Here is a 14,292-nt window from a genome sequence, read left to right as displayed (position 1 = left end):
GACCAGAATTGAACACTATACTCCAAGTGTGGCCTAACTAAGGTTCTATACAGCTGCAACATGACTTGCCAATTTTAATACTCAATGCCCCGGCCAATGAAGGCAAGCATGCCATATGCCTTCTTGACTACCTTCTCCACCTGTGTTGCCCTTTTCAGTGATCTGTGGACCTGTACACCTAGATTTCTCTGGCTGTCAATACTCTTGAGGGTTCTACCTTTCATTGTATATTCCCCACCTGTATTAGACCTTCCAAAATACATTATCTCACATTTGTCCGGATTAAACTCCATCTGCCATCTCTCCGCCCAAGTCTCCAAACGATCTAAATCCTGCTGTATCCTCTGACAGTTCTCATCGCTATCCGCAAATCCACAACCTTTGTGTCGTCCGCAAACTTACTAATCAGACCAGTTACATTTTCCTCCAAATCATTTATATATACTACGAAAAGCAATGGTCCCAGTATTGATCCCTGCGGAACACCACTAGTCACAGCCCTCCAATCAGAAAAGCACCCTTCCATTGCTACTCTCTGCCTTCTATTGCCTATCCATCTTGCCAGCTCACCTCTGATCCCATGTGTCTTCATCTTTTGTACCAGTCTGCCATGAGGGACCTTGTCAAAGGCCTTACTGAAATCCATGTAGACAACATCCACTACCCTACCTGCATCAACCATCTTTGTGACCTCCTCAAAAAGCTCTATCAAGTTAGTGAGACATGACCTCCCCTTCACAAAACCGTGCTGTCTCTCGCTCATACATCCACTTGCTTCCAAATGGGAGTAGATCCTGTCTCGAAGAATCCTCTCCAGTAATTTCCCTACCACTGACGTAAGGTTGCAATGGCTGTAATCTTCCCCACTTACCTAAATTCTGGAAAGGTCCGAGCAGATTGGAAAAATGCAAATGGAGCGCCACTATTCAGGAAAGGAGGAAAACAGAAAGCAGGAAATATAGGCAGTTAGTCAAACATGTCATTGGGAAAGTTTCGTAATCCATTATTAAGGACGAAGTAGTAGGGTATTTAGAAGATAATTATGTAATCAGGCAGAGTCAGCAAGGTTTTGTGAAAGGGAAATTGTGTGTGAAAAATTTATTTGAGATCTTTGAGGATGTAACAAGCAGAGTGGACAAAAGAAAACCAGTAAATGTGATGTATTTGGATTTGGATTTCCAAAGAATATTCAGTAAGGTGCCATATAAAAAGTTACTTCACAAGGTAGGAGTTCATGGCCGGGATTCTCCAAACATGGCGTGATGCCGGTGTGAAAAGTGGCACGAGCTACTCCGGCATCAACGGGCCTCACCTGGCAGCTATCCACCCCTTCCCAGGTGGCTAGTATGGTGCCAGAGTGGTCTCCGCAGCTCCGGCAGCGAAAGCCGGTGCGCCACAGCCGGCGGGAATTCGTGCATGCACGCCATGGCCGGCACGAGTTTGTGCATGCATGTGGGTTCCCGTCTCCGCCCCAGCCCCCGGGTAATACAGGGGCCCGGTGCTGAGGAACATAGGCCCCCATAGAACCAGCCCGCCCGCCGATCGCCAGGCCACCGTGGAGGATTCCCCCCCCCCCCCCCGCCCCCCCAACCAGGACGGCCCTCGCAAACCGTAGTCCGAGGTCCCGCCGGGTGGGACCATAGTAACCCACGCCGGCGGAACTCGGCCAAACTTGGCGGGCACTCAGCCTGTCGAGGCCCGGAGAATCAGCGGGGGTGGGGGGGAAACGCTTTCAACGGCCACCGACCGGCGTGGCGGCGATCTCGCGGGCACCCGAAAATCGGTGCCGGAGAATCGGCGAGCCGTCATCGGGGCAGCGTGGCACGATTCTCGTGCTCCCCCCAGGGATTCAGGGTCAGAGAATCCCGGCCCCTGTGTTGGGGGTGATAGTTTAACGTGGATAGAGGATGGGCTAATTAACAGGAGAGAGTTGGGATAAATGGATAATTTTCAACTTGCAAATTGTGACTCGTGGAGTGTTACATGGTTCAGAGTTGGTGCTCCAGCTATTTATGATCTGTATTAATGTTTTGGATGAAAGGACAGACTTTACAGTATTGTAGCTAAATTTGCTGTCAATACAGAGGTAGGAAAGCAAGTTGTGAGGAGCATACAAAAAGTTTGCGAAGCGACACAGATAGGTTAAATGAATAGGCAAAAAAAACTGGCAGATGCAGTATTATGTGGGAACATGTGAGGTTGTCCACTTTAGCAGGAAGAATAGACGAATAAAATATTATTTAAATAGAGATTGCAGAGTGCCACAGTACAGAGAGATCCTAGTGTCCTTGTACACAAATCACAAAATGTTAGCATGCAGGTACAGCAAGTAATTGGGAAGGCAAATGGAATATTGGCCTTTATTGCAAAAGGTATAGCGTATAAACTTGCTACAGCTGCCAGGGCAGTGGAGAGACCACCACCTGCAGTCCTGTGTACAAATTTGCTCTCTTTACTTAAGAATGAATATATTTGTCTGATGAGGAAAGTTTACGTTGGTTGGGCCAATACTCATTGTAGTTTAGAAGAACGAAAGGCGATCTTATTTCAACCTATTAAATTCTGACGGAGCTTGACAGGATAGATACTGGAAGGGTGGGTGCTCTCTCATGCTGGAATCAAAAACTAAGGGGCACAGAGTCAGAATAAGGAGTAAGGGGCACAGAGTCAAAATAATGGGGTCTCCCATTTAAGACAGAGATGAGGAGGATTTTTTTCTCTCAAGAGGTTTGTTAGCCTTTGGAATTCCCTTTTCACAGAGAGTAGTGGAGGTTGCGTCATTGAACATATTCAAGGCTGAGTCAGACATTATTTTGATTGACAAAGGAATTAAGGGTTATGGGTAACAGAGGAAATTGGAGTTAAGGCCACAATCAGACCAGCCATGATCTTATTCAGTGGAGGATCAGGCTCGATGGGCTGAATGGCCTACTCCTGCTCCTATTTCTTATGACCACAGAAATTCCACATCAAAATTAAATAGGAATTTCAGAAAATGAACAAAATAAATTATTGGCAAAATGCCTAGGCAATTTTTAAAAGATCAGGATGTAATTTTTCTAAGCGTTGTTGTGAGAGCACAGTTTTTACAGAAACAAAGAAGTTACTCCTACACGTTCTTGTTACCTAGGTATTCAGACTCAAATGCATTGTTATCTTCACCATGTGTTCGAAAGCGACGCAGAACAACGGAGTTTGACATTTTCCAGATTTTTGCTTTCACAGGCTACTGAGCTGTTGATTGACTGAAAACAAGGGAACATTTAAGCACAGATACAAAGAACATCGCAGCTCAGAAACAAGTGATAACAATGAAATTATAAATAAAATTAACAGTTACTGCCTAATTCTGAATGATTGCCGATTTCCCTCTCAGTACAAGAATGAGAGAAAATTTCACACCCCGGTAATTTATAACTCACTGACCAAATCACAACAATAATAATGATAATTGCGACATGATATGTGTTTTTTTTTGAGAATATGATTTTGTCACTGAGAATGAAAGAAATAGCAACTAGTCATGACAAACGGCTAACTGGCCATTTAACCAGAATGAACTTTATTAATCCAGCTGTTGAGAATACAGAATTTGTGGGGATAGAACAATGGAACAAGAACATCCCAGTTTTCGAGATGAGGCGAGACGGAATGGTAACCATTGTAAAGGGCAGTTGTTGAGGATTTATATTGGAATACCAGCTGTAAATATGAAAAAGAGGTCATGGAAATAGCATATTATTACAGATACAGTAGGGCTGATTTTAACTCACTGTGCCCAGAGCACTCTGAAAATGGCACTGTGTCACTTTTTGTCCTATTTATGCTGGTTCTCCAGCTGCTACCATCTTAAGTAGAGTCCTGAGATGGCTGGCTGGTTAACCTTTCAACCAAGAGATCATTTATGATAAACAAACTGCAGTCCAATTGCATAGAAAGGAACCCTTGTAGCAAAGTGAAATGATAGTGTTACCCATTCCATAACGAGAAAGAGAATGTACCATTGGAAGGAATTTCCATGGGTCTGACTCAGCCCCTGTTGATACTATGTTTCAATGCTGAACTCATACTTCACCATAGGGCATCTATGTAAACATGGAAGAACATACAATAATAATAAAATGGTTAAATAGACTGGGCATCTTGGAAGGGGATCAGGAGATCAGAAAGCACACCAAGCTCCTGGTATGTATCATGTTAACAGATATTCCATGGAGTTGCTCATTGTGAGGCATAAGGTGGAAGATAGATGTTCCTGCACTTGCTCCCAAATATTGCTTGCATTAATTCAATGAAAGATTAGACACGAATCCTTTAACCAATTCTGGACCTGAATAGAATTACCCCAATATTCTTGTTTACATCTGATTGTGCCTGAAGAGGGGCCAGAAATGTAATTTACATAGCAATGGCTGTTCAATCATCGGTAAAGATGAATTGAAGAACGGAACATCAACAATGTTACCAAGTGGTACTTGCTTAGAAATAACCTGCTCACTGATGCTCAGTTTGACTTCTGCCAGGGTCACTCTGCTCCTGACCTCATTACAGCCTTGGTTAAAACATGAACAAAAGAACTGAACTCTTGAGGTAAAGGGAGAGTGACTGCCCTTGACATCAAAGCTGCATTTGACTGAGTATAGCATCAAGGAGCCCTAGAAAATGGAAATTGTGGCAAAACTCTCCACTGGTTGGAGTTATACTTAGCACAAAGGAAAATAATTAGGGTTATTGGAGGTCAGTCATCTCAGCTCCAGGACAGCACTGCAGAAGTTCCTCAGGGTAATGTCCTGGGCCCAACAATCTTCAGCTGCTTTATCAATGACCTCTCTTCCATCATAAGGTCAGAAGTGGGGATTTTCACTGATGATCACAAAATATTCAGCACCATTCGCAACTCCTCAGACACTGAAACAGTCCATGTCTTAATTCATAAAGACCTGCACAATATCCAGGCATGTGCTGAAAAGTGGCAAGTAACATTCACACCACACAAGTGCCAAGCAATGATCATCTCCAATAAGAGAGAATCTAACTATTGTCCCTTGACATTCAAAGGCATTACCATCACTGAATCCCTACTATCAAAATCATGGGGGATATCATTGATCAGAAACTCAACTGAACTAGCCATAGAAATACAATTGCTACAAGAAGCTATAAGATCATAAGACCATAAGACATAGGAGCAGAATTAGGCCACTCGGCCCATCGAGTCTGCTCTGCCATTCAATCATGACTTATATTTTCTCATCCTCATTCTCCTGCTTTTTCCCCATAACCCCTGATCCCCTTATTAATCAAGAACCTATATATCTCTGTCTTAAAGACACTCAGTGATTTGGCCTCCATAGCCTTCTGTGGCAAAGAGTTCCACAGATTTACCACCCTCTGGCTGAAGAAATTCCTCCTCATCTCTGTTTTAAAGGATCGTCCCTTTAGTCTGAGATGGTGTCCTCTGGTTCCAGTTTTTCCTACAAGTGGAAACATCCTCTCCACGTCCACTCTATCCAGGCCTCGCAATATCCTGTAAGTTTCAATAAGATCCCCCCTCATCTTTCTAAACTCCAACGGGTACAGACCCAGAGTCCTCAACTGTTCTTCATACGACAAGTTCTTCATTCTAGGGATCATTCTTGTGAACCTCCTCTGGGCCCTTTCCAAAGCCAGCACATCCTTCCTTAGATATGGGGCCGAAAACTGCTCACAATACTCCAAATGGGGTCTGACCAGACCCTTATACAGCCTCAGAAGTACATCCCTGATCTTGTATTCTAGCCCTCTTGACATGAATGCTAACATTGCATTTGCCTTCCTAACTACCGACTGAACCTGCGCATTAACCTTAAGAGAATCGTGAACAAGGACTCCCAAGTCCCTTTGTGCTTCTGATTTCCTTTGTGTTTCTTATTTTTTATGGTCTTATGGTCTTATGGACAAATGTGAGTGTGAGAATTGTTAGGTACACCATCAGAAATGGCAGGCTAGAAATCTTGTGCAAGTAAGTGACTTCAAGGCTCCCCAAAGCCTGTCCATCATCTACAAGGCATAAGTCAGGAGTGTGATGGAATACTCTCTACTTACTTGGATGAGTGCAGCTCTAACAACACTCAAGAAACCCAACACCATCTAAGACAAAGCAGCCTGCTTGATTAGCACCCTCACTCAAACAATCACTTCCTCCACCACCGGTGCACAGTAGCAGAAGTGTGTCGCATCTACAGGATGCACTGCAAGAACTCACCAAGGCTCCTTAGGCAGTACCTTCCAAACCCACAATCACTACCAACTTGAAGGGCAAGGGCAACAGATACATGGGAACACCACCACCTGGAGATTCCCCTCCAAGCCACTTACCATCATGACTTGGAAATACATCACCGTTCCTTCACTCTCGCTGGGGCAAAGTTTTAGAACCCGCTCCCCAACAGCACTGTGGGTGTACCTACACCACATGGACTTCAGCACTTCAAGAAGGCAGCTCATCACCACCTTCTCAAGGGCAACTAAGGATGGGCATTACTGCTGGCCTAGCCAGCGAAGCCCACTTCACTTGAATGAAAAAATGTTAAGTGAGTCTGCAGCTAAATTACACCTGATAGCTCTAAGTGAGAATCATGAACAGATTATAGCCCCCATATCAACATGGTGCTACTGCTTAATGACCTACCAAACAAATGCCTCTAGGCATCGTGATGTAGTGGTGTGGACAGGAAAGAGCTTTTTTGCATTATAAAATTGCTCTCTTCCCGAGCGCCACGAACAGTTATATTCTGCCACAGAATAAAAGGTTCTGTTTTTCCCTGTCCAACTATACAACCGGCATGCTTCCTCACTATTCAATATGAGCAGATACCAAGGGCCAGGAAGGTTAAACATCTGCTCCTGCTTCTGGGTCCCTTTTTCCAATACCCTATCACTTAACCGTCTCACTCAATCTTGCATGATATTTTTTCTCCTTTCAAGGTTCACTGATCAATTCAGATCTGAGCAAGGTGATAATACCCATTGTTGGCATCTAGTTATAGACATCATCCAATATATAGGCAGCATATATTAAGAGCAGCAAAGGTATAATGCAGTGATTGCTAGTGTGCACCCTATAGGTGATCCCACCACAATGGTTAAACAAACCAGGGAGTACACATTTTGCTTTCATAGCATTATCATAGAATCATAGAATTTACAGTGTAGAAGGAGGCCAATTGGCCCATCGAGTCTGCACCGGCTCTTGGAAAGAGCACCCTACCCAAGGTCATCACCTCCACCCTATCCCCATAACCCAGTAACCCCACCCAACACTAAGGGCAATTTTGGACACTAAGGGCAATTTATCATGGCCAATCCACCTAACCTGTACATCTTTAGACTGTGGGAGGAAACCGGAGCACCCGGAGGAAACCCATGCACACATGGGGAGGATTATGAAATATTGTTAATTTGACAGGACATATTTGATTAGTTATCAACTAATTGGATTGGATTGGATTGGATTTGTTAATTGTCACGTGTACCGAGGTACAGTGAAAAGTATTTTTCTGCGAGCAGCTCAACAGATCATTAAGTACATGAGAAGAAAAGGGAATAAAAGAAAATACATAATAGGGCAACACAACATATACAATGTAACTACAAAAGCACTGGCATCGGATGAAGCATACAGGGTGTAGTGTTCATGAAATCAGTCCATAAGAGGGTCATTTAGGAGTCTGGTGACAGTGGGGAAGAAGCTGTTTTTGAGTCTGTTCGTGCGTGTTCTCAGACTTCTGTATCTCCTGCCCGATGGAAGAAGTTGGAAGAGTGAGTAAGCCGGGTGGGAGGGATCTTTGATTATACTGCCCGCTTTCCCCAGGCAGCGGGAGGTGTAGATGGAGTCAATGGATGGGAGGCAGGTTCGTGTGATGGACTGGGCGGTGTTCACGACTCTCTGAAGTTTCTTGCGGTCCTGGGCCGAGCATGCCAGCCTCTTGAGTGTCAAACCTGAAGCCGTCAAATCCAACACCATTTGTCATTGTAATTAATCTTAGTCCACATGGTGCCGGTGATAGGCCCTCAACAATCGATGAATTGGTCTAGGTGCAGCGCCAATATTGCTGTCATTGAAGTTCACTAATCCTGCCCCAGCGTCAACAGTTTCAGGAACGGAGAATCTGGCTCCAGATCTTTTCGACATTCTTGCCTGGATTTAACAACTGGCAGAATATTTCAGCCTCTTAAATCATTCGAAGAAACTGAAGCATTGTTGCAAGGAGTTGTCAAACCATTACTCTGTCATGATATCCACATTAGCATGGTGCAATCACACACACACTGATGGACAGGTAGTTGGACCAACCAACACACGCACAACATCGCAGCCAATCACCAGTGAGAGCACACGCACTATAAAACAGGGAACACCACAGTTCCTGCTCATAGGGGCTGGTTTAGCACACAGGGCTAAATCGCTGGCTTTTAAAGCAGACCAAGGCAGGCCAGCAGCACGGTTCAATTCCTGTACCAGCCTCCATGAACAGGTGTCGGAATGTGGCGACTCGGGGCTTTTCACAGTAACTTCATTTGAAGCCTACTTGTGACAATAAGTGATTTTAATTTTAATTTCATTCATTCTACCAGGAGATAGCTCAGAGCACAGAGCTCACAGCGTGCCACTCAGACATACACTATGTGCTGAGTGCCTCATCAAGATAGTGATAGGGCTGGGTCCACAGGTTAGCTGGTGAAGCACAAACCTCAGCCAGCAGTTATTAGTTGTTATTGTTTAAGACAATAAAACAGAGTTGTACCATCTACAACTGTGTTGGACCATTTGTGTATCGGAACACCCAACCCGACATACTCTAGTAAATGTCAAGTTCCTTGAGTTAACATTATGAGAGCTAGGAGTCTCCAAATAATGATTAATTTAGTGCAATATGCCAGACTCTTTAAGATGGGAAAGGAAACAAACAATAATATATATAATTATTTATCTTCTTGGTTCATTTGTGTTGAATCATGAGATTCCATAATTGTTTGTCACAGTTAAGAGCTATCAAAATGAGATCTCAGCTCCAAAAATCCCAGCTCACTTTGATTAGAATTCCTATAGTGCAGAAGGAGGCTATTCAGCCTAACAAGACTGCACCGGCCCTTTGAAAGAGCACCCAATCTAGACCCATGCCCCCACCCTTTCCCCGTAACCCCATCTAACATTTTTAGACTCTAAGGGGCAATTTAGCAAGAAGATTTGGTTTTGGTCCCTTTATTTGAGGAATGATGTGATATTGGAGGCAGTTCAGGGGAGATTCATTAGGTTGATTCCAGAGATGAGAGGGTTTGTCATATGAAGAGAGATTGAAAAGTTTAGGCCTATACTCTGTAGAGTTTAGAAGAATGAGGGGAGATTAAATTGAGGTATACAAGACAATAAAAGGTTTGGATAAAGTAGATGGGAGCTGATGCTTCCTCTTGTGGGACATTCAGAACGAGAGATCATAGTGTCAGGATAACGGGTAGCAAATTTAAATCAGAGATGGGGAGTAACTACTTCTCCCAAAGGGGTGTGAATCTGTGGAATTCGCTACCCCAAAGTGCGGTGGATGCTGGGACAATGAGTTAATTTAAAGAGTGGTTAGACAGATTTTTAATTGGCAATGGGTTGAAGGGTTATGGTGAATAGGTAGGACGGTGGAGTTAAGGCCAGGATGCGATCAGCCATGATTGAATGGCGGAGCAGACTTGATGGGCCAAATGGCCTAATTCTGCTCCTGTATCTTATGAACTTATGAACTTATTAAGATGTTTTAATAATAATATGTAATTACATTTTTTTTTGGTACTGGATAAGTGCAAATAAGGAGCACAGGAATATTTCGATAATTTTACTAATTTTCTGACTTCACCAACAGCAACTGTTTGACCAAAATGAAAGGAAAATGATTTTAAGAATTAATTGTAAAATAAAAATACTGTAATAATTTTATATTAATAATGCGACAATTTACACACTTCGGCATTCATGCAGCATAGAAATCAATATTTTCTGCCAAGAAAGTCATTTCCAAATACTTCATGGTTCTAATTCCTCAACATAACACCAGAGAATTCCTCCAGTGCCGAAGGGGGCCATCCGGCCCATTGAGTCTGCACCAACCCTCTGAAAGAGCACCTAGGCCCACTCCCCTACCCAATCCTTGTCACCCCATAACCCCACCTAACCTGCACAACTTTGGACTGTTGGAGGAAACCAGGACACCCAGAGGAAACCGATTCAGACACGGGGAGAAAGTGCAAACTCTACACAGACAGACACCAAACGACGGAATTGAACTCAGGCCTCTGGTGCTGTAAGGCAGCAGTGCTAACCACTGTGCCAGCATGTCGCCCCATACATCAAAGCCTTTGAAAATCTTACAAAAGAACTAGTTATGATCTATACATGTGGTAATAACCAGCTTAATTGGAACATTTAGCAAAATAACATATTACATCTTATTATTGTCAAAACTATACTGCATTTCAACAATATTGTTGTGCTTGAGGATAACAGATCGACAATTAAATCTGTCTAACATACCTATTCAATGTAGAAAACAGAATCCACTCGCATGGCTACTCTGAGCTATGATTTGTGTTGCCACTGGTCTGCTCACTACTTTCAAAACTAGCAACCAATAGCTTTAAAGTTTGAATACGAATATTTATCTGCCTAAAGGTGAAGGTAAATGACTTGAAGTTTATTGTATCCAATAGGTCAATGATATTTTGCAAGTCCTGCTGGTGGCAAATAATTACAAACAAGCATGCACAGTCAGCTGGTAATAAGAAAACCTCCCATCACTTAATTTGCTTCTCATTTATGAGGTCATATTCAGTTTTGTTACTTCTACAAATGTGAACGGAATTAGAAATGTGGATTTTCAATATCTTTCTGCACAGGAAATGTGGCTTAAACTTTAGTTAAATAAATATAATTATGATCACAGATTTGAAACAGAATAACATTTCTTTCAGTTTAAAATACGGAGGTTTGAGGTAGTAAGTGAGCAATGTAAGGTCAATATATAATATGATGTTATTTTCTTGAAGTTTGGGATTAATTTTACTGTTAAAAGAAAGAAGCATAACTTTAGAAAAGTTAATTATTAACAAATGCAGTGAGAGAAATATCCCCCCGTTCAGTCAATTTCTGATCTAGCAATCTGTTCCAGTGACAACGCTGTTTTGGTTGCATCAAATCGGTCACCATATTCACCCCCAACGTTTTCAAATTTGCAACATATCCACAAATGAATGACATACTGCACAAAGTAAAATGGATCAGCCGTACTCTCTGATGGCGAACAATCAGGGAATGGTTGGCCTTCAATAATTGCCACACCGGGCTTACTTTCTTCAAGTGGGACATCTGAAAATGGGCACCATTGAATCTGAATACAGTGGCCACATTGTTATGTTGTGAGGAAAGAGTTAATGTTCCCGAGTACTTAAGTGGGAATTGGGGTTTAATTGTTTAACAGATTGCACATATTGTTTAATGGACTGCACCAATGTATAAAGGGGATACAGGTGGCACTGCTTTGTTGTGGAGAAGAGGTTACAGAACACAATACATTTGTAGTCAAAGAAGTCAAGACTTGCTTCCAAGTTCTTATTTTAGAGTTAACATTGGAACCTAACATATGAAACTGGTATTTCGCTTCTACTCAAGGCAAAAAGCTACATGCTTCAATATGCAAAAAGCTGGAGAAAAAACTCCCATGGAATAATACAACATGTGGCACGGTATGTTTTGACCCTCCATTACCACTATTTTCTAATTTTATTTAAATTCACATCAAGCCTCAGACATCATCCTTGGTCCCAGAGATTTCAGTTTCTTCAGTTGTCTTAGATGCCCGAATAAATTATAATCGAATGTTCAGCACTGAAATCAGGCCTCCTTTGATGGCAGGTCCCATATGAAACATTAGTAGAATTGGAGTGGGTAATGTTAGCCACAAATAATGGAGGCATTTGGATTTTGTGATATGTTGAAAATGCAAAGAACCTGAAATGCCAGCAAAAGTCGCCTCAGACCTGCTCATGATCAGCTTTAATAGAGATGGGTTGTGGATGGGGGTGCACGTACTTGGAAGTGGGATAGTTTCATTAAAATTTCAACAAGGCTGCATATCTCATATTTTATTTTTCTTCCACCTTTAGCACTTGCTGACTTTGTTTCCCCACAACGTCCCTGTCTGCATCCTCCAACAAAATCTGTTTCCCACTCCATGTAATTGCCCTTCCTCCCCCATTACAATCAGACAATGCCCCCCACCCCATTGTCCCCACAAACGGACACCCCCTGAAATGACTGACTTCCCCCGGTCATTAACATTACCTCAATTGGACTTCCCCAACAATCACCAACAAGCCAATGATCACCAGCTCCTGATCACTGATATGCCGCCATGGTTACATATTTCCCCGACTCTTGACCCACTTCTCAGTGATCACCTCCTCCTGTGATATGCAACTTCAACCCTGCAATCAGTGACCTGTGTTTACCAGTGCTTCCTGCAATCATCTATGGTGACTGTGACCTTTTATTAATTTCTTCAACAACCATTCAGCTAGTTGTGTTACTACATCCTCCATTTTCAGTGATTCTATTTAGTGGATGGCACGGTAGCACAGTGGTCAGCACTGTTGCTTCACAGCGCCAGGGTCCTAGATTCGATTCCTGGCTTGGGTCACTGTCTGTGCGGAGTCTGCACGTTCTCCCCACGTCTGCGTGGGTTTCTTCTGGGAGCTCCGGTTTCTTCCCACAAGTCCCTAACGTGCTGTTAGGTGAATTGGACATTCTGAATTCTCCCTCAGAGTACCCGAAAAGACACCTGAGCATGGCGGCTAGGGGATTTTCATAGTAACTTCATTGCAGTGTTAATGTAAGCATACTAGTGACAATAATAAAGATTATTATTAGTGATTCATTAACTTGCTGAGGTGTGGATGGTACTTTCCTGTAATAGCTGGTTGCTGACATGATTGTGATGGATGAATGTTTGGATTTTGGTTGGAATATGCTGTGGTGATCTACTCTGAGTGACCTAGGTATCTTTGTGGAGAGAAAAGTGACAAATCTCAGAAGGGCATCAAAGGAAAGGGAAATACTTCCTACTTCAGTTCCACTAATTAAAACTTCAAAACTAAATATTTTCCCCTCATGACTTTCTGCCACAGTGACCCATTCATTATTGCCCATGTTGCTCCTTCCAGCCATGCAGGTTCAATTAAGTTTGATATACCTGTAAAGTTGAGACATCAAGCTGTGTTTTAAATGCAACTGACTATCAGACCTTACTCCCTGCACACATTTCCCTTGTGTTAGGAGCCGAGTCAATTAAAAATCCACAATGGATGTGTGGAGCCTCCAAAGTTGTGCTTTAGTACAAGTGGGTTCTAAATATTTTACATGTGTGTTTTAGACTATTCTCGGAGAAGAATATAGGTTCTGAAATGTTTCTTCATTGGCTCTGAAACATAGGTATGTTTCGATAACATCAAAAATAATAAATAGGAAACTTTTTTAAACACTTAATTTAATAAGAACATAAGAACTAGGAGCAGGAGTAGGCCATCTGGCCCCTCGAGCCTGCTCCACCATTCAATGAGATCATGGCTGATCTTTTGTGGACTCAGCTCCACTTTCCGGCCCGAACACCATAACCCTTAATCCCTTTATCCTTCAAAAAACTATCTATCTTTATCTTAAAAACATTTAATGAAGGAGCCTCAACTGCTTCACTGGGCAAGGAATTCCATAGATTCACAACCCTTTGGGTGAAGAAGTTCCTCCTAAGCTCAGTCCTAAATCTACTTCCCCTTATTTTGAGGCTATGCCCCCTAGTTCTGCTTTCAGCCGCCAGTGGAACCAACCTGCCCACATCTATCCTATCTATTCCCTTCATAATTTTATACGTTTCTATAAGATCCCCCCCATCCTTCTAAATTCCAACGAGTACAGTCCCAGTCTACTCAACCTCTCCTAGTAATCCAACCACTTCAGCTCTGGGATTAACCTAGTGAATCTCCTCTGCACACCCTCCAGCATCAGTACGTCCTTTCTCAGGTAAGGAGACCAAAACTGGACACAACACTCCAGGTGTGGCCTCACTGACACCTTATACAATTGCAGCATAACCTCCCTAGTCTTAAACTCCATCCCTCTAGCAATGAAGGACAAAATTCCATTTTCCTTCTTAATCACCTGTTGCACCTGTAAACCAAATATTTGCATGTTTTAATATTTTATCATTTAAATAATAA

General features: G+C 42.7%; 1 protein-coding gene across 4 annotated transcripts in view; it reads right to left on the bottom strand.

Moving 5' to 3' along the window:
- LOC140389431 (bile salt export pump-like) overlaps positions 1-10,657 on the bottom strand; it is a 155,297-nt gene extending 144,640 nt beyond the window's left edge. For 3 of the 4 annotated variants that reach the window (XM_072473575.1, XM_072473581.1, XM_072473588.1), the window contains exons 1-2: positions 10,559-10,657; positions 3,127-3,245 (exon numbers count right to left, since the gene is read on the bottom strand). In XM_072473575.1, coding sequence (XP_072329676.1) covers positions 3,127-3,202 — 76 coding nt within the window. In that variant the 5' untranslated portion in view covers positions 3,203-3,245; positions 10,559-10,657. The remainder of the gene's footprint in view (positions 1-3,126; positions 3,246-10,558) is intronic. The other variant, XM_072473584.1, reaches the window with a different exon arrangement.
- Positions 10,658-14,292: the final 3,635 nt, after the last annotated feature.

Source organism: Scyliorhinus torazame, chromosome 2 (genome assembly GCF_047496885.1).
Source record: "Scyliorhinus torazame isolate Kashiwa2021f chromosome 2, sScyTor2.1, whole genome shotgun sequence".
NCBI lineage: Eukaryota > Metazoa > Chordata > Chondrichthyes > Carcharhiniformes > Scyliorhinidae > Scyliorhinus > Scyliorhinus torazame.
Note: the sequence above shows the minus strand (reverse complement) of the source record. Positions and strands in the feature narration are given on the sequence as shown.